This window comes from Sebastes umbrosus, chromosome 16 (assembly GCF_015220745.1).
Source record: "Sebastes umbrosus isolate fSebUmb1 chromosome 16, fSebUmb1.pri, whole genome shotgun sequence".
NCBI classification, from domain to species: domain Eukaryota; kingdom Metazoa; phylum Chordata; class Actinopteri; order Perciformes; family Sebastidae; genus Sebastes; species Sebastes umbrosus.
This window is the reverse complement of record NC_051284.1, coordinates 15,438,345-15,463,802: the sequence shown is the minus strand read 5'-3', so window position 1 is coordinate 15,463,802 and position 25,458 is coordinate 15,438,345. Positions and strand designations below refer to the sequence as shown.

Genomic DNA, 25,458 nt, shown 5'->3' with positions numbered 1-25,458 from the left:
TGTTGCTATTTGGAGCTTGTTTCCTAGAAACCCCGGCAGCATCCTCTCTCCGCTGCTCTTTGTGCATCCCCCCCAGAGGAAAGGCTGCAGGATTTTCAATATTTTAAATTGAACTCCAAACACGGCTTTGCTCTGAGAGTAATGCAATTCTCAATATCGCGTTCTAAGAGGCTTACGCTCCCAATTACAATTACGAGTCGTGTATTTGAAAAAAGAAAAAATGTTTTCTCACAAAAGGTAAATCCTAATTTGATGAGATAGTCATCATTTAATGATTGTGACAAAGCACTGTCATACACCTGCAGCCATGTCTCCTACAAAATATGAGAGAAATTAACTCATTCAAACCCAAATCGACTTTTTTTCCCCACCAGTAACAATGCTTGTCTTTATGCCTTCACTAAAACAGTATCTCATGATGTAGAAAAACTTTCCCAGAGTGATAAACTACAGTGTGCCTTGGATCATTTTTGAGGGAGACTTGCATTTTGTACCTTTTTGGAGACCATATTCCACCCATGCAGTGAGCCCTTCACAAGACCGAATGCATTCTCAACTAGAATGGCACTCGGAGAGCGCAGACCTCCGCCCCCCCTCTCCGTTCAGCTTCAGCTTGTTCAAACTCAACTGTAATTAAGTTTATTGAGTTTAATGTGAAAAAACGCAGACTCTACGGTCGTCGTAGTTGTATGGGAACGTAATATTGTGGGAGATATGCTGATACCTAACAGGCTGGAAGTCTTTTACTCTAGTTGGGCTATCCTGTCTGCCCGCTTGGCTCATTGGACTTGGATGAGTGTTTTGGGTCTTAAAGTGTCTCAGTGTTTGTCTTCCTCATGCTGCAACTATGATTAAATATTGATCACTTGCATAAACGGGACACTCGTTCTGTTGGTGCTTGCAGTGGTGTGGATTAGTGCTAGCACAGGGACCTCAAGACAGACTGATTAATAAACCCAGAAAGGTTTCAGTTTGATCCCGAGGAATCCCGCTTGTATTCAGGGAGAATTCTTTTGTCCTGAGCTGGAGAGGAAAAAGCTTAATACACCGAGAGAGGATTTGTTTTACACAAGAGTTGACTTGACAACGGTTTCTGTCTATAAAAACAGTCCGAGATATCAAAACTCAAACATACACAGGAACCACTAAGTAACATAAACAGTTACCTTGCTCTGGCTCACATAGGCAACACAAAACCAAGTCGGACAACAAAGCGGCGCCAAAGTTTCAATAAGCACAACGATGAATCAGTGACACTGATCCATTAGTGGCCCTTGTCTGGCTATTTTCTATTAAACATATCGTTAAGATGAGCTAATTCTAAGTTTATATCAATTTAAACAATTCAGAGCATAACAGTTATGTACTGTGACTGGGGCTATTTAGCATTGAGAGCCCACTCGAGTGATAAAATAAGGTTTTCTAGAGAAAGCACGAGCGCACCTCAAGTGCTTCCTCCTATTGAGTACTATTCTGAGTAATGCAGGCTGAAGCATGGCAGGCTCTCTGTGGCCTTTTAGTGCTGGGTTGCCTTGGCAGCTGCTCCAGGACTCCATGGCCTCTGCTGATAAGGAGGAGGAAGTGACTGTGTCTAAGAAAGCAAGGTAGACTTTCCACACTCTCACACTATTTTAACCTTAACCCAGTTTTTCTGACTGAAGAAAGTACATTTATCCTCTGCCACATGCTGTTTTTTTTCTACAATCACAGTGGTGTGGTGCAGGATTATAATGGCTCACACTCCCATGTTCGTGTCTGAACCAACCACAGTTGTCAGGGAGGTTTGGTATGCAGGCCTAAGTGTGAGCAGAGAGCCCCACTTGCATTAATGGAAGCAGAGTGGTGAAAAAAAACAAGCTTCCTATAAATGCAGCCAGTGAGCCATCTTCCCCTTCAAACCTAATACACACAGTAAGAAAGAGTGATGCAGCTTATACTCTCTGTTACGTAACAGCCATCATGTCTGTTTGGATAAAAAAGACGTCTTCTCGCGGTTCTATTTTAAGAAACTAATGACACACAACGACATGCTGAAACGCCTCTGATCCGTTGCTCTGCCACCAGACCGCGGCCCCTCGCAGAGTCATGAACTGATCTGTGAAGTAATACTTAAAAGGTTTATGCTCCCTGCCTGCCATGTATGGGGTTAAAGGAAATGTGGATGAGTCACAGGTGTGTTTACAGTGTGTGTGTGTGGGTAGGGAATGTGCTCTTGTCGTCAATGCATTTCTCTGCTTCCAGCCAAAAGATATCTCCTGCTGATTAGTTTTACGGTCTCAGTGACAGAGGAAGGTGTTGGACTGACTCAGAGGCAAGTTCTGATCCATCAGTGAGAAACCCACACAGAGCCAAGTTTATACTGGCTTCAGGCAGGGGGTGGGGAATGGAGAGGTGCGTTTGTCGCGTGAAAGGGAGGAGAGGAATTATGATATCAGCTGGCAAGAATTAAACATCTGCTCGGAAGCATCGAGTAACATAATTCAGGAGGGGAGGCGACAGCGCCGTCATATGTTATCCATGTGTCCCCTCTGGAAGGGAAGAGGAAAGCCAGAGAAGCAGCAGCTACCACGACTCGATCCTTTTAATAACATTAGACGTGAGGCAGAAAGCAGTGTCCACGAAGGGCAACAGTTCCTTTATTGTTTTAGACAACTTCTGCTTTTATATAATATTGAAAGACTGGGAGAGGAACAGAGACACTAATCATGTTTACTTAATTTTAACCCATGACATGTTGTGTAGTGACTCGGGTCACGCTGTGTATTGCTTCTTGTCACACAGCAAAGTGACACAGCAAAAAAAAAAAAAAAAAAAAACCTCAGTTGCCAGTTTTTTAAGGCCCAGGCCCAGACACACCAACCCGACATCAAAGATCTAGCGGTGATGAAGCCCACCAGTGGAGTTGCCTCACGTCGCCTTTGTCTTGGCCAAAAATTTGCACTCAAACACACCGCAAAGACAAAAGCCGACAGCCAACTACCATGTACGTTCTGCGCCTGCGTGAGATGAAATAGCTCTCCGTAAGAGCAGACTGCAGTAGTCTGTATTCATCACTCAAAAAGGGAAACCGGAAGACCGAGGACTGCGGATATACAAGCCGTTGTTATGATACGTAGAGAAAAACTAGGCCAACAGACGCTCACTGACGGCCCCAAACTGGCCGACGGCCAACTGTCAGCTTGGTGTGTCAGCGCCTTAAGACAGGGTCAACAAAAGCTGAACATTACAGACTCACGAAGGTAGAATTAATTGCAGGGATTTTGTATTAGACTGCGTTAATTTAAGACGTGTGTACCAAATAAACTGTGTGTAAATTTGCATGTCTGCCGAAATAAGCGGTGGTGCTGAAAGCTTTGGAACGTAGTGACGACTTGTGTAACCAGACAACACGTTAAGACTGTTATTGTGAGCCAGGTAGTGAGAGTGATCTCATGTCACCCAAGTTTCATGAAACATCTCACCTTGCATACAGCTCTCTATCCTGTGGATGAGCTGGTAGGACTTGCAGCGGTCCAGCAGAGTTCGGATGGCTGGAAGGGGGTCCAGGACGATGGTCTCAGGGTGGGCGTCAATGTAGTCCTGAAACACAGAGACCCAAAGTTTTTTAATCACTTATTTTTTTTACATTATTTATGTTCATATTGGGGCTGTCAAAGTTAACGTGATAATAACGTATTAACGTATATTCTTTTAACGCCACTAATCTCTTAACACAGTAATGCAACTTGCAATTTGTAGGTTGTAGCTGGCTCAGTTTTAAAGCTAGAGTGAAGATACTGATATCATATGAAACTATAAAACCGAAGGAATCCATTAGTACCAACCATGTCATACTAGCTTGTCGCGAAGGAGGCTAGATAACGCTCCAAACTTACGCTAAATTTTGGAGAGGAAAAACTGGCATGGCCATTTTCAAAAGAGTCCCTTGACCTCTGACCTCACGATATGTGAATGAAAATGGATTTTATGGGTACCAAAGAGTCTCCCCTTTACGGACATGCCCAACCCTACATAACCCTAACCCTAAACACTTTAATCGATTGACAGCCCTGGTTCCTATTAAAAAAAAGAAATCAGAAAAGAAACGTTTAATAACACAAAAGTCTGTCCATTCCTGACTTGGTTATGACCCGCTACCCAACCTAAAAGTTGCAAGTTGAAGCATCTCCTCAGATTGTTTACATCTCCTACTGCAACACCTGAAGAACGATTATTCAGTCAATCCTTCTTCTATCAACAGAAAACTAAACATCAACAAATTTTGATAAACAAAAACTGCTAAACGTCCATAGTGAATGACATTGGGGGTTTGGACTGTTAGTCTGATAAGACAAGTTATCTGAGGACGTTTCCGTGAACTCTGGAAATAGTGAAGGTAATTTTTTCTCTATTTTCTGGAACTGTTTAGACTACACAATTATTTTTCTGATCAATCAGAAAAATAATTGACGGATTAATCAATAATGGAAATAATGGGAATGAGGGTGTGTTACTATTGCATAAAATATGCACACCAGCACATGGTGGCTTCACACCACAAGCAACCATCTGCCCATGACACACACACAAATACATCCATACAGATTAGAGATGTTAAACAAACATATTGAAGTACGCAAACTACAAATACAAACACTGAGTTGAAGGGTCAACACTCCTCACTTTGTATATGTGTGTGAGCTACTGAGAGCATGAGATGTATACCAGCGGGCCTGTGTAGGTTACATCACTACATCTCTGCATGGCCGGCTGTTAGGTCAGCGTGAGGTTTGCTATTTTACATAACTGCACTCCCCTTCTCTTCTCTTGTCGGCTCTGCTCTGGCTCTGTCCCCACACCACCTCCTCTCCACTTTGCAGCTCTCCATGCTCTCCATCTCTGCTCTGTGGATTTTTTTCTGCCAACCGTCCTTTCCCAGCATTTTTTTTCCTGACTCACAAACGCTGTCAGGTGGAGCTGGCTAACCCGCACATTACACAAACAGCCTGCCCGCTCACACCACGGCTCCACTGACATACACGTTTGCATGAAATTAAACGCGCGCGCCAATGCCAGACATCAAAATCCCATTTGCAAACCGACTGTCATTATTCATACACACACTGACACATGCAGCGTGTAAACAAATGCCTTTGCGTTGACAAGGAGGACCCATCTGTAGGATTTGCCCGGATCTAACGGGCTGATTAAAGCCAGTTGAGCGGTTATGTAAGGCAAATGTGCTTCTGCCAAAGAATAAATCCAAACTAATCTTCCAGGAGTTTAGAGGAATACTCTGCTGATAAGGACTGTCACTTGCTGATTTCTGCACCTCAGAAGAAGAAACGCATTTAAACACAGACAAAAGGAGGAGGTGAGATAGAGATGAGCGCTGGCTTGCAGGTGTTAGAGAGGAAAAGAGCCAGACGTATGTCAGTGTGGGTGGAAGAGAGTGGGTGTTAAAGGCTGCACATTTTTTCTGTCCGTTTTTCCAGGCAGATCTGTTTCCATAGGGAAAATAAACCGTTCAAAATCTCAGAGAATATGATCAGTAGAGGATCGAATCTGTGCTACTGGTGGTAAACCACATCTGTGATGCCACAGGCATCAAACATGAAGTGCAAAATAATTATTAGCACTTATATGAACCACACCCTGAAGAATGTGATTTACCACATCAGCGGTCGTACACAGAGAAGTACACAAGACTAGAAACTTAATCATATTTGCAGCAAGATAAACAAAACAAAAACTACCTCCACAAGTGTTTATAAATGTTAATAACTGCTTATAATCCCAAATATAATCGGTGTATGGCATCATTTTTTCTTTCATTACAATTTTTAGGTAGCCGACAATGCCATAGATGCTGATAAAAGACACAAAGGTCAGCAAACCAATAGTTCCTTAAACCACAGCCTCCTACACAGATTACTACAATTATCTACTATTTATTATCACGGTGCACATAATCATGCAGCTCTAAAGCCATGCTAATGACATTTGTCCCAGGTCCGCTGTGCACACGGCTCACACGGCTCACACCTCAGGCCTCTGAATCACCAGAGCGCATCCCAGCCTGACATTTTGTTTGAAATGAAGAGGTATTTTAGAGAGGAAGGCTTATTCCCTCCACCACACAAAAGGTTATTTATGACCACAGCTGTGTCATATTTGAAAGAAACCAACGCTTATATCTCAACGGCAATGTAATCACAGATGACAGCTGTGTTCAGGTAAATAGCCAGAACTAAAGAGGACTGAGCCACAAAGCTGAGCAGCTGGTTTACCAGCTAATACTTGACCCAATCTTCATCTACATACACAAGCTTTAGTTGTGGAGTGAAAGAATGACAATGTTGGACTAAAACCACCGTTCCTCTTCACTGAGAGAAGCCTGCCAGGTGGTTTGGGTACTTGGTATGACAGGGTGCCATCCTTCAAAGATGTAATGTTCACAGCGGACTGGGAGGAGACCTTTAGTTCGGATCAGGACACACTAGGTGCCCGAGGATCCCCTAAGAAAAGCTAAAGGATGTAGCTGGTAAAAAATGAGGTCTATGCTACCCTGTAATCACTGAGCTGCTTCAGAAAAATTGTCGGAATAATAAAGATTTAGAGGTCAACAAAGTCATGACATGAACTGCTACAATTAGTCAAAGGGCCTTGCAGTAAAGTCACCACTGTTCTCCTAAACCATAGTGTCTTTCAGAGTCTTTCATTCATTAATTCATTAATTCATTTAATGAATGTTTAATCTTTAAAATGTGAGAAAGTAGTAAAACAAAATTGACAACTAGGGCTGCACAATTAATCAATTTTATTGATATCGTAATAAGGCCTACTGCAACTTTCAAATCGCAGGCACAATATTTGGTAAAGGTGAAATGTGTGTCAAAATACCATTTTAATTGAAATATTGTGGTGCTGCAGAGATGCCCTGGCTTACACATCATATTCTACATCTTTGTTTGGGTACAGATCCCTGCAAAAATCACACCACAATCACTTTAATATGTTTTTCAATCAAAAATCAGAATAATCATGTAAAAATGATCATTCCTTCTAATATAGAAAATCACTTAGAAATTGCAATATTAGTCAAAATAATCACAATTAAATATTTTTTCAAAATCGTCAGCCCTAGTGACAACCAGGGTATAGGTATATAAACAGAGAAAAGCAGCATGTGTGGCCTTTTTAATTGATAAATGACTCAAATGATTAATTTATCTGAGCACATCTTTGTCTTTGTGTGTCTTTGTGAGGCTCTGAGTGTAGAGGTCAGAGTTCACGTCTAATGTGCCTGAGAGAAAACATAGTAAGCTGTATCCTGTGACACTGAAGCACATTGAAGACACACAACAAGAGATGTGTGGTGGTGTTTTGTACCGACTACTGTAAAAGTTATAATTTTACATGACAACAATTGTTGCCATCTGTAGAAGGTGGGGATCTATACTTTATAAGTTTATCAAGAGCACTTTTTGTCACACCGATCTTACCATAAAAACAAGGTGTGTGCTTTGGCTTCAAAAAGGCCTAGCCCTAGAGGACCATAAAAGTGTGCTAACACAGCCGCATGTTAATATATTGACCAGCTTCTGTTGTGTAAGTGATTGCTCCACACCGACTTCCTGTTTGTCTTTCCTAATTGAGCAGTCAGGAACACGTTGACGTGACGCTGATAATGATTACAGCTCCTCTGAGTCATTCAGAGGGAGACAGACAGAAAGACAGACAGAAACACAGACAGAGGGAGAGCAAACTAAATTAATTTTCACACCATCTATAACGGTGCTAGATTAATGAACACACACACACACACACACACACCAGTTTTCTGAAGTGTGTTCACAGTGCCACATTTGGAGCTGTGACCTGCTGTCCATGTGAGATTTTTCTCACTTCAGGAAGAACAAGAAAAACTCTTAAAGAACTTTCAGTTACAGCATTTAAGTCTCATGAGTCACCACCATATGCTCAAATATAGCTGCTTTATGTTCCTGGAGCTAAGTTAAGGCTCGTTGGCTCGTCTGTTTGATTCCTTGAACTGTAAACATTAAATTCTGTCATCTATAAATGTTTATTGCCTGAAGTAGTGCTGTGCGTCGGACAACACTATCCAGAGCTTCTGCACCTTTTTTCTTTATTTCAACTGTGTCTGAAGAGCTTAGCTAATGTTCCATATCATGTGTGCTTTGAGATCTATGAACATGTATAGCTACAAAACCTTCTTTTTCATTGAACAATGAAGTGAAAGTTCTTCGATATTAAATGTTGTCTGAACACAAGCAGACATACAAGACATTTGCCTAAATAATATAATCTAAAATTTGCAGAGATGGATCAGGAACTACCTGGTCAAAGAATAAGAAAACAATAAAAACAAATCTGACCAGATATTGTGCAGCAGCTTTCGCTACTTCACAGTTTTTGATGCTTGGTACTACAGCCACATGTCAGTCAGTGACAAACCCTTTGCAAAGCCCGGCCCCACCGCTGCTACTGCGTCAAGCCATCAGAGCTACCGTAGAGCCCACATTGTCACTAACTGCACTCCCTGCATAAATATCTAGCTAATTTTTTGGAAAAACGAAAAAGCGATTTCAGAGAGAAGCAGACAGAAGTATCTACAATATGCGATTGAAGGATGTATCCAGGATGTCAAATTGATTAACAGCGAAAACAGGTTAAAAAAATAAAGACAGAAACTAAAGCCTATAGATGACAGTGTGAAAGTGAACCACCATCACCTGGTGATCAAGACAGAAGAGAAATGAAATTAAGGAACAACACTGTTCCTGTAAAGCCGGGTATTCACTGTAACGATGATTAAAAAGCAAAAAGCAGCATGTGTATACATTCAGTATACCTTCAGAAACTAGCGTCGCTAACGCACTCTACTAATGTTATCTCCACAGGGTTTTTACGTGAAAAAGTAACGTTATAGAGATGTATATATCCTTCCACTCTCTCTGGGTAACAAGTATCACTATCACACATGCCCCAGGCACAATCTTTAACCATGACTAGCTTGAAATCCACAAAACCAGCTTGAAAATTAAGAAAATCTGAAATGATTGCATGAGAGTCTATGGAGCAGAACCATATACTGTAGCTGTCGGACACTGGTTGAAGCTACGCTATGATTGGCCAGTCTGCGTTCGAGGGGCGGGACTTAGCGAAGATTCAATACCCCTCTCTATTTTTAAAATAGTTTTTAAGATATTCTTCATACATTCCCATGTCAATGTAAATTGTGCAATTATATAAATATTTTGGGGAGTTGTGTACATTCATTTCAACAGGCCAAGTGGAAATTATCAATTTCATTTGCCCCACTTTCCCAGACCTCAGTAGTGTTCTTCACATCACCTATAAATACTCAGGGGGAAACGAGGGAAGACAAAGATGCATACCTGTACTCTTTGCACCAGCAGCACAGCCTGTGAATCATTCTGGTCAGCCTCCAGGATGAGGTCAGTCAGTTTGTGGATGATGACGTCCAGAGGACCCTGCTCCTCCAGAGGCTGGCTGAGGTCCAGCTGAGGAGAGAAGGACAGCCATGGGTCAAGGGTTATAGTACAAAAACACTCCTAGCCTCAGGCATTCATTTATCATATTTAGAAATGGTTTACCACAGCAATCATCCATAAAAACACATGGTATTTTATTTAAAAACAGCCGAGAGTGTCTTTTAGTTGCAAAGCATTGCCTTTTGTTACTTACTGCATTTGGCACATCATTCTAATAAAAAGGTTAAACTCTTCAATGAAAATTATATATATATAATTATATTATTCTCCCATAATGCCATGTAACTCTATTACAGAATGGTACCTCTATATTATTATTTATATTATATTATATTATTATTATTATTATTATTATAGTATTTGATTGATTCATAACAATCAAATACAAATCTATGACACTGTTGCCGCTCTCTTTTGTCTCAGGCAATTGATGGGGAGAACACTATTCATACTAAATCAAAAGCATATTCTCACAGGCAGTATGGCAGGTTTTTGTCTAAAAGAAAAATCTATTTAATTCCTACAGTTTGTTCAGGCCTCAAGTCAGAACTTGCCAAAATTTCCCCACGTTCTCCTTAATTGTCCACAAATTATTGCTGTCTGCAGTTGGTTCACAAAGTCAAAATTGTTTCCCTTTCACCTACTGTTTAGTCACCACATATATCTAATTTGCATGCTGAAAAAAATGGAAGAGGGAAGTTCATCAACAGCAAACCAGGAAGTTAGCATTGACCTGGCTCCCTTGACAAAAAGCCAATGAGATTTTTCCATTGGGTTTTGGATTATTGCAGATAATAAACTCTGTGGCAGACACACGTTTATGATACTTACATGTTTTGTTCAGTAAGATAATCTCCACTACTTTTATGATTTGATGAAGTGTGAATGCAATCGCCAGAAGTAAAACGCTGACGTAAGGCTATAAATGAGCTACACCACGATCACATGAGCGTGAGTATAAACAAAGAGGCTGTAAAGGCGGACGAGTCGGCGTGAAGACGTGTAGCCTCATTTAGCCACTTGTTAGCAACCGCCTTTTTCAAGACACGTAAAAGCATCAAAATTCCAAAGTGGGATATTTACTGACGTATTTTATGTCGTAGAACAAAATGTTAAAATCTCTTCAGCTTGTGTTAACCCCAGACCTTATTTCAGGCATCTAACCAAAAACCCATCGGCCCTTTGGTGCATGTCATGCCCTCTCTCCCTCCCCCTTTCAAAAACTCTTTCTGTCGATAGAAAAGATTTATCTCTCCACCCCTTCTCATAGGAAACAATTCTAAATCATCTTCTCCCTCCTTTTATTTATAGCTTTAACTTTGGTGCAGCCAGAGTTTATGTTGTATTTGTTTTTAATTACACCATCAGGATTTATTTGTGGTGTCATCTATTTTACTCTGAGTTACAAAACTTTCTCTCCCTCTGGCCAGACCTCCAGTCTGAGCTTATTCGACAGCCTCTGAGAAAATGCTAAACTTGCATTTCGTTTGAAGTTTACCGCAGCCGAAAGACTGACTGCGATGGCCAAGTAGTTCACAAGTAGTCAAAGCAGTTCTCCAAGTGTGATAAGACTTATGTAGGTCAGCGCTCAGACACACACACACACACATACTACATGAGATAGAGGAGAGATGCTATAGGCTTTAGCAACCAATGTTGAGTCCTCTGCTGATGAGATGGATAAGTCCAATTCACAAAAGGTCTATATATTCTGGCTGAACGTGTCAAGTTTGTTGCGACAAAGGGAGTCGAGTTACATTTGAGTGTGAAAGACCACTTTTAAAGGCAGGGTGGGCGATCTTGAGAAACTAGTACACTAGATTTTTAAAAATGATACAGCCAAAAAAACAAGCCTAGTGTTGCCAACTCTTTTCCAATGAAAGTAGCTAGCAGCACTAGCTCCAAAAGTCCCCAACACTGACCTCCCTTCAGGCCTCCCTCCAAAGCCACTCTCCCAAAATTATCATTACGAACATTAAGATATCATAGTGAACTTAAACAATGAACATGGCTATTGATAGTACTCGCAGCTTGTGGAAGACTCCGGTGACGCACGCAGGTAAACAGGCAGGTAGCCTGTCCAATAATTACATTTGGGCTGATTAAAATGATTTGACCGGTTTATTACAGTCCTGCAATGGTCACAGATACTGGATTTATTTCTCTGTTTTGTCTGAGCAACTGATTTATTGGTTGCTGTCGGGATGTAATGAGAATTTCAACTAATATAACAAAAAATGTTCCTAAAATATTTACCAACCCGCCTTTAAAGTTAGGAAACGCAAGGCTGCTTGGAGCTGTGCCTCCTTTTTTTGTTGCTACATAAAGGACCTTCTGAATTTGAGAGGCAGGGTTGTGTGAAAGGACAGACAGACTGTCAGAGAGACAGATAAAGCAGCCTTCAATACGTGGCCAAGCATAATATTACTGAAAAATCAATATGTTTTCTAACAGCACTATTACAACTATGGTAGCCTTGATTTATTTTATTATACTTGGGACAAACACTGTGACAAATAATCTAACAGCACATTATGACTCCTTGAATGTGTGAAATGAATGATGGGACTAAGAGACACAGTGCACCTGACACCAGAGCAAACACAGCAACACTGCACTGACAAGACTGTGTCAAAAAGAGATAATTGTGTTGGTTGGAGTACTCATTAGTTAATCAGCAAATGAGGATCACCTGACCTCTACAGACAAAAGACAACACATGTACAAAGAAGCCAGAGCCGGGCAGGACCCCACTGTCCTTTGTGCTATCCAGACAGTACGCAAACCGAGAGTGAACACACCTTAGTCACACCGGTGTGGATCAATGCAAGAACTGTAAAACTGTACCGAGTTTCAGTTGGTTTAGGGTTGGCCGCAATCAACCTGTCAGTTAAGCTAACATGTCCTGGTTAATAATTGTGAGAAGTGTGATGGATAGATGACTAATTAGCGTACCCTTGGTCCTGCCCTGAAAAGTCAGTTGCACAGAGTGGTAAATCTGTTAAATATCAGTTGATTTATAGCATGTTCTTTGCACTGGGTGGGTTCACCAGGAAGAACAAATCACATTAGGCAAGCCCTTGTTATGACAGAGGTATGTTCATTGTTTTCATCACAATCTGGCATGAAATATGGGCTTTTCTGTGTTGACTAGGCACAATCTATGCTACGCATCATACAGTCTGTGTGTCAGCATACTGTGCACAAAGAAATGCCAACACGCCCTGTAATGTTCAAGTCAAGCTGCACTTTCTTAAGAGCTCATTATGCACTATACATCAACACGGCATGTCTTTCCCTGCCCATCTTAACACTGTTGGATCTCATTCTCCTCCATGCTCCATTCCTCCTGCCTGTAGAAACACGCCCGTCAGCTCAAATGTAATTCGCCAACATGAGCTGCAAAAGTTTTGTACAAGGCAATGAGGATGAAAGAGTATGGTGACTCTAGAAGGTTTGCAAGAATTGACACATAGACAACATTTTCAAATCGAGTACATCTGTACTAGCGTGGCTAAAGCCCTGTTCAGACCTGGCATTAACACGCGTCTTGGGTGATCCGATCACAAGTGGACAGCTCTCAGTACGTCTGTTTACAGATAATAATACACTTCCCGTGCCTACCCTGATAGTCTATAGCTAAGTAGCCTATAGATATGATATATTTTAATAAAATACAGTAGTACTGACAGGAGACAGTAGTGCACTGAAGCTGTTTCCATGCTGCGAGGCAGACAAGCGCTCGCGTCTGCCTGTCTATTCACATGAGGAGCACAGCGAGACCCCGCAGATCCAAGCGGGACGACAGTTGAGTACGCGGTCCTTAATGTGGCCCGGGACACATTCGCGTACACACTGCTAAAAGAATGTGGCCATATGTGGCCCAGACCATCTCTGAATGTGGTTTAAGCGATAGTATCTCAATGCGTCTTGAGTGTATTCACACCTGTACCTAGACTTAGACTTAAGGGCGGGCTGAGCTTAGGTGTCAGCGAGATGGTTAAAATCCTCTATCACAGTATATGTAATTTGGTATTTTCCAATATTGCAAATCAAGTGCAAAATCTTGGCAATATGCCAAAATGTTACTTAATTAGCAGCAGAAGCTACTGGAGAAGACAGTGTCTTATTAAGTATTTATACACTAGACCACAGTGGATCAAAAACATATGACGCACTGTCTGTTGGATATGTCAGATATTCAGGCCTCAACAAGCAGTGTTAGGACGTGATATGCAATGCTGCTACATTGACAATGTACTTATTAGAATCAACCAGTATGATGACTGCATAAACTAGAAAGGTAAGGCCCAGGTTGTAAAAAACAAACTCCAGACAATTTGGTGACTCAGCAGTCCAGCTGGTTTATCAGGAATCATGTGGCAGACAGAGGTGTGGCATATGGCAGATGCGTAAAAGACATAATCCTGCTGCCTTGACTTTAATAGCACTGTCTTGGTAAGTCAACACTCATAAAATGTGTTGCCACCTGTGGATAAACTATCATAACACTCAAGGCAGCAGTGACGGGGCCTCAGCAGTGGCGTGAGGTACAGCAGGACGGTCGGTAAAAACCGGAGCGGTCGCTTTTCTGTATCAGTGTCAGCGTGGCGGAGCCAGGTGGAAGGGAATTTGCCTGCACTCCGCTGAGGCATGGCTTTTAATCTCTTGCTTACACAACACAGAGGGCCCGTCCACAGCCTGGCCCCTCCACAAAAACAGGACTCCACATCGTGGGGGTCAACACCCACTGGCAAAGACACATCGCAGAGGATGAAGCTCTCCTCTCCCTGTTGCGCAAATAGAATGACCCTTTGCTTTAGAGCTCACACAGAAAACCCAGCAGTAAAGTCACTGATGTTCTGCTAAATGCTAAAAGCAGAAATGTCAACTGACGTCTTTGCGAGTCCCTCTGGGACTGAGTGCTAGCAGTGGGCCATGGTGGTGATGGACAGCACAGAAAACACGCTGGATCCTGGAGGGAGGGTGTAGGTCAGGGCAAATATGTTTTCAGCTTTGATGTAGCACCACGGTGGTCCCAAGCTACACCCCAGGGACATCTCAAAATGGTGATTTAGAGCAAAAGAGCAGGGACAGGGCTCACATGTGTACTTCAGTTTTCAACATAATTGTGTACAAGTACAAACTGTATCAACCCTTGTTTGCAGCAGTTATTTGTCTCTAACCGTGGCAAGGTTTTGCCATGGTGCTGCTTCATCCTTTAGATGTCTCTTTCTAGTTGCCCTCAGCTGGATCTAATCTCACCTGGCTTTTCGCTTTGTTGTCAGACTAGCCCAGAGTGCAGACAGACATGTGATGAATGATTTATATTGTATGGCGTGCGGCACTCGACACCCTAGTGCAAGAGAAACATATGCGTCGGAGACAAACCGTGGCTGCTGGCCACATCTCACATGAAGTACAAGACTAAACATGAGAGGGGATCAACATGACCGTGAATCTCCAGCCGAAAAACCATATGGAGGGACAAACTGGGAGCTCATTAGGCTAATGGACGTCTCCTCAGCATCCCTGGAGTCCTCACTGGACTGGAAGCTTATCAATTAATACATTTATAATTAAGATTAACTATTTATACATGTGAATGACTAAAGTGACTTGGCAGGTATCTTAAGAACATTTTTAAAAGACGTTTTTGGCAGGTGGGGGGATGAAAAAGAACTACTTCAGAAAGAAAGAGACCTCTACCAGGTCTACTGAGAATGGCTAAGGATATTTAGGGAGATAAAGGAGTCACGATGAAGTTCATCTTAGTCACACTGATGAATACCTCATTCATCATCATCTCCTCCCTCAATTCAAGACTCCTAAAACAACAAATTAAATAGTAATTTGCAAATAATGGCCACCAATCTGCTTTCTTTGGATGGTGGTACACTGGGAGGCCAATAAATACCATCTAAACACAATCTCTTATTTGTCAGCCTCCAAAAAATCAATATGTGGGTGAGATACAGTAGGACGCCGGAAATTAACTTTAAATTCCAAAGCACTTACCATATAATAAAAACCGTAACTCAATAACTTTTCTATGGACAGCCCACTCAAACGATGGCCATTTGCCGTGATGGGTTCTCTCTCGGAGAGCGAATATTGCCTTCCTCAAGGCCGAGCCCGGCGAGTTAATCCCATCAGCTCTGTGATACAGACGAGCTAATGTACAGAGCTCATGAGAGGGCGGCTCTCATGAGCTCAGGGCTAAAGGGTCAGTATTGATGAGCTGCTGCAAAATCGCTTAGAGGAGGGAGAGGAAGCATGAAAAGTAGAGACAAGGTGAACGTGATAATGGGTCACTTTAAAAAAAAAAAAAAAGAGTTAGAGTGGAAAGATGCTGGAGGCGAAAGGAGCAATTATACAATGTCAAACAAAAGAACCATCTGTTCTGTTTCAGTTTTGTCAGTCCTAATGCGTATACATGTAGATGGTTTTCCCACACTAGAAATGGAAATATAAAATGAACTCCCTGGGGCCGCCGGATTTAGCAAGGATCTGTTCACACAGGGTGATGTCATAACCACTACCAACCCTCTGGAGGATCCAACCTCTTGTGGCAGATACTATATATCCCTAGGTGGAAAGCGCAATGTGAAATATCTATATGTCATTTTGACTTCTTTTTCAAATATTTGATTCAGTAGATTGTAAGACTGCAACTGATAATTTTCTTGATTCATCGATGAATCATTTGGTCTAAAAATGTCAGAGAATAGTGAAAAATGGCCAACACAATATCTCGAAAACCCAAAGTGACATCTTTATGCTGCTAGTTTATTCCAACAAAAAAGAAATCCAAAAAACAGAACCCACTCTGCAGATCAACTAATTGTTTAAGCTCTAGTACACAGCCATTATTCCAACAAATCTGTGTTTTCGACAGACAACGCATAAGTGAGTTACCTTGTAATAAGACATGTAAACAACATGAACTAATGGTTTATTCTGCCTAGGGTTCATTTATCTTTGGAGATCCAAGGTTGAGTTGTTATCGTCAAGATCAGCTAGTGTGTCGGACCACGGGGGACAAGGTTAGGTGATTCAATAAATCTGCAGCTATGTTTTACTCCAGCCTTCTAGAGAAGGTTAAAAAGACTAGATATCCACATAACAGCAACACTCCCACCCACCCCTAAAGCTTTAACAAAAAAAACATGAATTAAACATGAACATTCCAGCTGAACACTTAATCTGCAATGAAACACATTTTTCATTTTGAAGTAATGGTAGTGCCGGACAAGTTTTAGGGCTAAATGTTTTCTGTGTTATGTGCCACCACTTCCTTTCCATGATATCCCTTTATTACCATCTGTCCTCATCACTCTTGTTATCTCCGTCTCAAACAACACGACTCTTCTTTGCTAAGATTAATGAATTAATTCATGTACTTTACTGTCTCATTGTGGAAATGTGTCTCAGGCTTTCAGGATTGGGTTTAAGAATAAGGTAAAATAGTTACAAGACATACAGGAGAAAATATATAGAACGACAATGTTTAAAAAAATACATAATCTGGCATTAGAAATCCCATCGTTGTGCAAAATATCAGTCTAAAGAGAACGTCTATGGGTTGCTGGGCTCAGACTTCACTAGTGCAATAGGAGAACACAGCTTTGTACACAGACTTGTATAACAAGGCCAAAGCATTACAACGGCTACCATTATCTTCGCCTGTGATGCGGCCGTGACAGTACAGGCACTGACTGGAATTGGGTGCATCCCGGGCAGCCGAGTCACCGGTGTAAACTCAAAAAGACCTCTGGGTGTCTGAGTAAATTGAGCTTTCTCAATTGGCAGCGACAGCCAAACTAAAAAAAAAGACAGTTTAGGCTGATTTGTAGGAGGGGAAAAAAAGTGGGCAACAGTAGGGATGCACCGATATCGGATCGGATATCGGGCCTAACTGACTCAAATAGCTGGATCGGAGATCTGTGACAATGGGGCCGATCTATTCAATTCAATTCAATTCTATGTTTATATACTATATACATTATAGACTGGAATTTTAATTCCTGTTTAAGTTTTGACCAATTTGTTGCTGCATTAAAAGGTTGACAATTGAATTGTAATTCCTGGTAATTTTTAACATTTTTTACCAAGTTTCTGGTGTATGACTTATTATCTTAATAATAATTCAGTTAATTTATATTTATGTATTTATTTGTTATATCTTGTTTTACAAAGTTAGGTAAGCAATGTTTAACTCAAGCCTGATTTTGCCTTACACATAAAAGAATAATCCCAGTTACTTCCACACAGTGAAGCATTCAGCTTACTAATTAAAAACTGGTATCGGATTGGTACTCGTATCGGCCGTAACCCAAAACCCAGGTATCGGTATTGGGACTTAAAAAGCCAGATCGTTGCATCTCTAGGCAACAGGTAGTCCTGGAAAAAGAGTTATGGGGACGGCCAGAGGGCTGTTCACGTCCCTTGGTACCCCTCGCTGAGGGTTTTCTGAGGATCTACTCTCTCAAGAGTGACTGAATGCACAGTGGGAAACAAAGCCCTGCTTACTTTGGGACTATTCCCAGGACAAGGCTCTTTCTGGGTGTGCTGATATCGTTAGCACAGCGAGAGGAAAGAAATAACCTCAAAGCTAAAGGGGAAAAGCCCCTCCCCCCCCCCGTCTCCAGACAAGAGACAGCATTAAAAAAGAAAAACAGAGAAAAGGTAGGATGATTTCCTCCTCAATTGCAGAAAGCACTTGTCAACACTGAGATCCCAGGACTTAGTAACAATTGTTACTATGCAGCTGTATATGCTGTGTTTACTTACTCAATGTAATGTACTGTGTCCAATATCCATTAATGACAGCCGTTTTTTACTTCCCTGGGGCCTGTATGTACCTGAACATAACTCAGCACGCCTCTTTTACTTGAGCTAAGTAATTATTACTGGAGATAGACCATTATTTCTTTTGGTACATCCACATTATACAGAATTCTAGGGCTGCAACTAACGATTATTTTCATTGTCGATTAATCTGTTGATTATTTTCTAGATGAAACGATAAATTGTTTGGTCTATAAAATGTCAAAAAATTGTGAAAAATGTCGATCGGTGTTTCCCAAAGCCCAAGATGACATCCTCAAATGTCTTGTTTTGTCCACAACTCCAAAAATATACTGTTTACTGTCATAGAGGAGTATTTAAGAAGCTGGAATCAGAGAATTTTTACTTTCTTTTCCTTAAAAAATTACTCAAACCGATTAATCGATTATCAAAATAGTTGGCGATTAATCGATTAATTGTTGCAGCTCTACAGAATATCTTACAGTGACTGTTATTAGTAATCTGTAAAGAGTTATAGCTGCTCACATTTATGCAATTTTATATCATAAAAATATTGCTTTTGGTGTAGGTAACTGATGTCAGATACTGTGATTACTTCTACAACTACTACCAAGCTTTTGAAAGTTTCAACCACACACACTTGCACCGAAACACTCTCACAGAATGAGCAGCCACTGCCCCAATTAGATTCCTCTGACGTACAACAGAGTGTATAGAGTTGTGCTGAGATAAATTGCATCACAGCTTAACAAATGAACATGGCCTGGTCTTGTAGAATGGCCCTGATGATGCTGACACACTGAAAATAGCAAGACTGCAATTACATCGGGTATGTAGGAGGTAACAAACTCCCAGTAGATGTATGTGTAGTAAATGGTTTGGAATAAAATACTGTCTGAGAAGGGATATACAGTACATTTTTCGCAAATATTTCCCAACTAAAACAATGATCGACTGCTCAAAATCAGTACCATACAAAAAAACTTTGACTTACCTGAACAACTTCTATTCCTCTTTTCCTGAAAAATAAAACAAAAGCAACAGTCATTAATTTGACCAAAAATAAACTGAAAGTTATCAGTCATAAATAGACACTGCAGTGCATCGAAAGTACCTAAAAGCTGAGATGCAAGACGTTATGTAAAAGTGTTGTAGGCACTATAGGTGAGGATGTCTCAAAGACTCAGATTAAGAAAATACTTGAATGAACCCACAGACTAGAAAAGAAGAACTTCAACACAAAGCTAAGTGGTGCAACAAATATATTTTACATGCATAGTGAAAGTGACAAGAAGGCACACTCCTAGTTATTACTGGTTTATTTTTTTACTTTCATGTTATGAAATATAAGTTATGTAAACATGTCTTTGCATCAGTTGGACTTTTTGGAAATTTCCTTTTACTCTTGACAAAACAGTTCCTCTCCATAACAATCTTCTCAAACAATTTGACTCTATGGACAGTTAGAGACACGAGTTACTGTACGGACACATGAGCCTATCTCTGCCTGGATGTCAAAACTAAATGAACCTGGATTATTCAGTAGATTTGTGTGATAGCAGGACAGCAAATTAGGGACTGAAAATACAAAAATCACATCCCAGAGCTGGAGAATATTCTACTTTTCAGAAACGCCACGGAAATACTAGTCTTTGAATAAAAAATCGGTTGCTTGGCAACCAGCAGACCACTACAAGACTGGCGTTGTTGGCAGAGGTGACTACCATAACATAGTGTAGCACACTTTACACATGTGGAACCTGGACTTGTCTCCTTTTCTCTGACAGTACACAACAGATGAGTAGAAAACCAGTCCAGCCCCGCAACCAACTCAGCCTGTCCAGCCCAGTTGTTTTTGAGGTTACAGCCCCATGGTAACAGCGCCGCAGCCATTCACCGCTTCACAACAATGTGGATATTTAATACTGCAGCTGGCGTGTTTCATGTGGTGTGAATGGGGCCTTTAGTTTCGTCCCATCTCAGATATGGAGATTGTCTGCTCTGCTATACTGTTACACAGCCAGCAGAGTGAAAGGGATGAAGGAGAAGACCCAGCAGAGAAGCAGACCAAGGTCACAACCTTTTCAATAGGCTTGACACACAAGATTATAGAGGTGTAATGGAAAAACAAGACACTTTTTATTACGCCATCTCTTACTAACACACAGTATCATATATCCATGAACTCTAACCCTAAAGTTTGGTATTTATGATACACCATAGACTTCTGCACTGCATGACAGTATGTGATTACAAAGGTTACACGTGGGTGTATTTGAGAATGTGTTGGCAAGATCGGGTGTGGTTTAAAGGTAGATAAAGGTACTAATACTAGTACCCTTAAGGTGATACTGATACCAATAAAGTACTTAATTTGATACCTTTTTTTCCTACCACACTCAATACCCATCATGTGAATTGACGCCACAGGTGTAGTAGAGCCATACTTTCACATTTTTTTGGTGGCATCTCGGCACGCTGAGCTGCCAACTCCATCAAATACACCATGCTCAACTTCACCACACCAGACTGTATTGGGTGTAGCTGCTAGGGGTAGTGGGCCAATCACATGTTGTATTAAATCAAAGAAAGCTTCCCATACAAATAGTCTTTTTGTTCTAGATCTGGGTACAAAAAGAATCAAAGCAGCGTTTGAACGGAGACGTTTCGAAACTGCTTGGCACTGGGTTATTTCGGTCAATACCTTAAAAGGTATCGAGTACCGATAACCGGCCCTAGTGATCCAGCAAACATTGGCCAGAGACAGATAAAGTAGGCCAATAGGTGAAGCAGCATTACCTGTTTGGGCTGTTTAAACTTTGATCTGTCTGTTCCTTGAAGTCACCGCAATCAGTTCTTTACGTGTTAATTGATTTTTAAGGGATACTCACCACAGGTTTTAAATAATCACAGTCTTCCAATCACTGCAGTAAATTGTATCATTTGGGTGAAAGACTTCATACAAGCATGCAGCGGATGTAGCTCAATGTAATCTCATCAGACTTGTTGTCTTAGAGCGGCCTTGCCTTGACAGGATGGAGTGACAATATTTTCATATTCTCCACAGACGCTGAGTCTGGCTGTTTTCAAGGGCATTGCATTTATCCAAATCAGGTAAATGTGAGTCAGTAGTAGGAAGCCTCTAAATTGCTGTTGCCGCTCCAGACCAGCTGGACGAGACAGGCCAGACTCTGAAGCACTCACCATGTCAGCTGCATGCCACATGATGAGAGGGAGAAAACCTGCTCAGTCACTATTAGAGTGAGATACTACTGGCCCGTTCTGTTTAGGTGAATCATTTGGTTTATCTTTGATAATACAGCCTCACAAGTCAAAAAACCTGTACATGTCTATCTGTTAGTAAAATCAAGGTGCGTAAAATGAAATTCAGAGAGTGTTGTAAGGAAATCATTCCTTAATAAATAAAACTGACACACCCTTGGAGAGTTGTGCCTCCTAGAAAGAGCCTTTTACAGAAAACAGTTGTAGTCTCTAAATAGGAGCCACACATAGGACGATTATCTTAGTTCCATCTTTGCTGTCTGACTGTTGCTTTCTAACATGGTATATGATAAGGGCAATTAGTCAAGAAAAAGGAGAACCAGAAGACAAGTTTAAGTGGATGATGGGGAAAAGCATCCATGTGGTGATCATATACACGATTCACATTGTGGCTCTTTTCCATTTAAATGTGCTGTTGTTGATCTTGTATACAGGCTATTAATTTGACTTGATCTTTTGCCACAAATACCACTTCTTAACACTTGGCCCCCCGCCCTTCATATTAAAACAGCCCTCAATCCAGCTCTGAGTGGAGACGGGGGTAGTCAGGATGCAGGGAGGGAGCGAGGAGGGTGTTACTTGGAGGTTTATGAAGCGATTAAAAATGTTTTGTGGATTACAGTGTGGTAATCTGTGCTGGCTCAACCAGGTCGCTTTGTGAGGCAACAACTCTCTTGAAAAAAGTAGGAAGCAGTTGCCTGCTATAACGCACTCTGACAACACACCTGACTTACCGCGGCACATTCTTGACCAACCAAATGACTGAAGACTAAAAAACGTTTTCTTCATTTTCTCACACTGTTAGCCGCAGTCATTGTTTGTAACTGCGGCCCTCAAACAGCACAGGTAGTTTATTTAGGCAACGTTGCAATAAGAGATGATAAGGTTGCTGCCATACCTTGGAGCCAATCCCCAATCCAGTATACAGTATAGCAGCTATTGTAAATCAGTGAGGGAGAGTTTCACTTCATGTCTGCTGAGGAAAATCCATGCCCTACTTTATAAGACCTTATATAACATTTCACTTGGCCCGGAGAAGGATAAGCTTCAACAAGATAACATACATACAACACTCATATAGCTGCTCCTCTCAAGGCTGGAGAACAAATCCTTGCTAACATACACCTTTGAACAAATCCATGTTATGACTATGCATTTGGACAGAAGTCTTTTTTTTTTGTAGATAAATAAAACATCTCAACCGGAGACAAAAAAGCAGAGACTGGGCTGGGTGATATCACACTGTCCCATCAATATAAGATACTGTAATGGTTAAAGGTTGTGGAATAAGAGCACATATTCTGATTTGTTAGCAACACAGCAGATTTTTTTTCTTCATTCCACACACACACACGCCTTACAGTTTCATGCTTCAGGACAATTAACTAAACAATAACACCTGTTTTAGCTGCTCGCCTTAGGCCACTATGAGCCATCCAACCTACACACATTCCCTCCTCCCACTATGTCTCAACAGGCACTGACTCAAGACACAGCCAACTAAGTCTACTACACTAATTGCCAGTGCCACCTTCCCTTGGGGCATGCATACACATTTTTATTCTGGTTTTATAAAAACCTTACGAGCTGTGCTTTTTAGTAAAGCCGCAAATGCTTAACAAACATGAGCAGGGGAAGTCGCTGACGCTGTGTGTAAGTATGAAAGAGAAAGTTCAAAAGATAAGTGTAAAAGACGTCATAATCTGTCTATTTTCTATTGAGAGGACGTGTCAGCACACCTGTTAATTCACACATTAATGAGCCCACTGTGTGAATGTATGTGAAGCTGTTTCTGTAAGTTGCCCTATGGTCACTTGCAGTGTTGAAAAATAACTTTTTAGTACACCTACCATTGTGGCTGGTATATTCCAAAATCTAACCAGCCACTCAATAGATTACCATTGTTCTTTTTTGGCTGGTAAGTGAAGCAAATCTAGCAGCCACTTGCATATTTTACCAGCATTTGGCTGGTGGCCGGTGCTAATTTCCAACCCTGATCACTTAACACATTAAATTGATGTTTTATATATATATATATATATACTTTTAAACATCTAGGATTCATAATTGATGCCCACTTGTCTTTTAAAGGAGCACATTCAGTATGTTGTAAAAAAGCTGAAGCTCTTATTAGGATTTTACAACAGAAACAAGTTTTGGTTTTCTTTTTGTGTGAAACAGAAACTGGTGGAATCTACCTTTTTGCCTGTTATTGACTAAGGGGTTTGTGTTGTATATGAATGCTTCTGCTTATTGTCTTCGCATGCTGGATAGCGTGTATCACTGGTCACTGAGATTCATTACAAACTGTCGTTCTTTGACTCACCATCGTGTACTCTACTCTAAAGTGAAATGGTCATCCTTGGTCATTGGTATGTGTTTATCTACAAAAGCATTCTGGGTTTAGTTCCTTTCTTACTTGTCTTCACTTTTAAAAAGGAAAACTGGAAGTCATAATCTGCGTTCTGTGGACATTTTGCAATTCCCAAAGTACGGACTGAATTGGGAAAGAAAGCTTTTAGGTTTTCGGGACCTACTGCTTGGAATAATGTACAATCTGATCTTCAACTTCAAAACTTAGTTACCTTGAATGAGTTTAAGGTCTCTGGTGAAATCGCTGCAGTCCAGGTTGTCTGTGTGCAAGTGTTTTGTATGAGCAAGTTGTTAATGTATGTGTTGTCTGTTACTTTCACTATGACTGTCTTGCTGCTATCTTGACCAGGCCTCCCTTGTAAAAGAGATCTTTAATCTCAATGGGACTAACCTGGTTAAAGAAAGGGACAATAAATAATAATAATAAAATATATATCCACATACCTGCACAAGCTATTAATGTATGTGTTGTCTTGTTACTTTCACTATGACTGTCTTGCTGCTATCTTGGCCAGGTCTCCCTTGTAAAAGAGATCTTTGATCTCAGTGGCACTAACCTGGTTATATAAAAGGATAATGATAATAAAGTATATATCCACATACCTGCACAAATCAGCAAAGGCCTGAAAATTCAGCTTCTTCATCTTCTTCTCGCTGAGCCAGTAGCCGACTCTCCGGCCTTTCAAGAAGGTCTGCATCTCCACTGTGCTCCTCCTGTTGCCTCTCTGGAGGTAAATGGTGTGACTGAGGAAGGCTCAACAACCTGGAGGGAGAAAACAGGAAACACACACACACTGTGGTGTTAATCTCACAACAACAACCAGGCAATGACTGTAACACTCCTCCAAGTTAGAGACTCAAACACACAGCCTGGGAAGTGGCGCCTCGTGTCGTAGCTTCGCAACCTCATGGTTCAACATGTATCTACTTTATAAATGTATAATATGACAGTGAAAGAGTCTCAGCAGCATCAGAGAACCACACACACACACTGACCCCCTTTAGCTAACCTCAGCTGCTAACGTTAGCTAGCTAAACTGGGCAGTTTCAATCTGCATAGATGGCATGCAATTAAGGAAGCTAGCTTTGCTAACAAGGCTGACAAATGTTTAATGTGTGAATACATATAGTTAGCTAACAGATGAATCCACTGACTGAGAGGTAAGTACGACAGAAGAGAGGCTGTATGGTGAGCTAGCTTTAACTAACCTGGCAGTTTTTAGCACACAGCTCTCCTCTGAATGTGTGTCCTCTTTCAGAAACTATAGCTCGGATAGTTTCCCATTCTCGGTCCTGGATGAAGGAGAAGAAGTTTTCCAACAAGGTGACAGATGTCAGGTCTCAGCTGGACTCACGTTGAGATGTTCCTGGTTGCTTTCTCTCTTCCTCTAGTCTCTCTAGTCTCTCTGACTGCTGCTGCTGCTGCTGCTGCTGCTGCACACACCCAGGATCACAGGAGACTGATGCTGCCTTC

General features: G+C 41.2%; 1 protein-coding gene across 1 annotated transcript in view; it reads right to left on the bottom strand.

Moving 5' to 3' along the window:
• The window catches only part of itpk1b (inositol-tetrakisphosphate 1-kinase b), a 36,958-nt gene extending 11,500 nt beyond the window's left edge, over positions 1-25,458 (bottom strand). The window contains exons 1-5 of the mRNA XM_037746336.1: positions 25,194-25,458; positions 24,588-24,747; positions 19,324-19,348; positions 9,402-9,527; positions 3,462-3,579 (exon numbers count right to left, since the gene is read on the bottom strand). Of these exons, the coding sequence (XP_037602264.1) occupies positions 3,462-3,579; positions 9,402-9,527; positions 19,324-19,348; positions 24,588-24,682 (364 nt within the window). The 5' untranslated portion in view covers positions 24,683-24,747; positions 25,194-25,458. The remainder of the gene's footprint in view (positions 1-3,461; positions 3,580-9,401; positions 9,528-19,323; positions 19,349-24,587; positions 24,748-25,193) is intronic.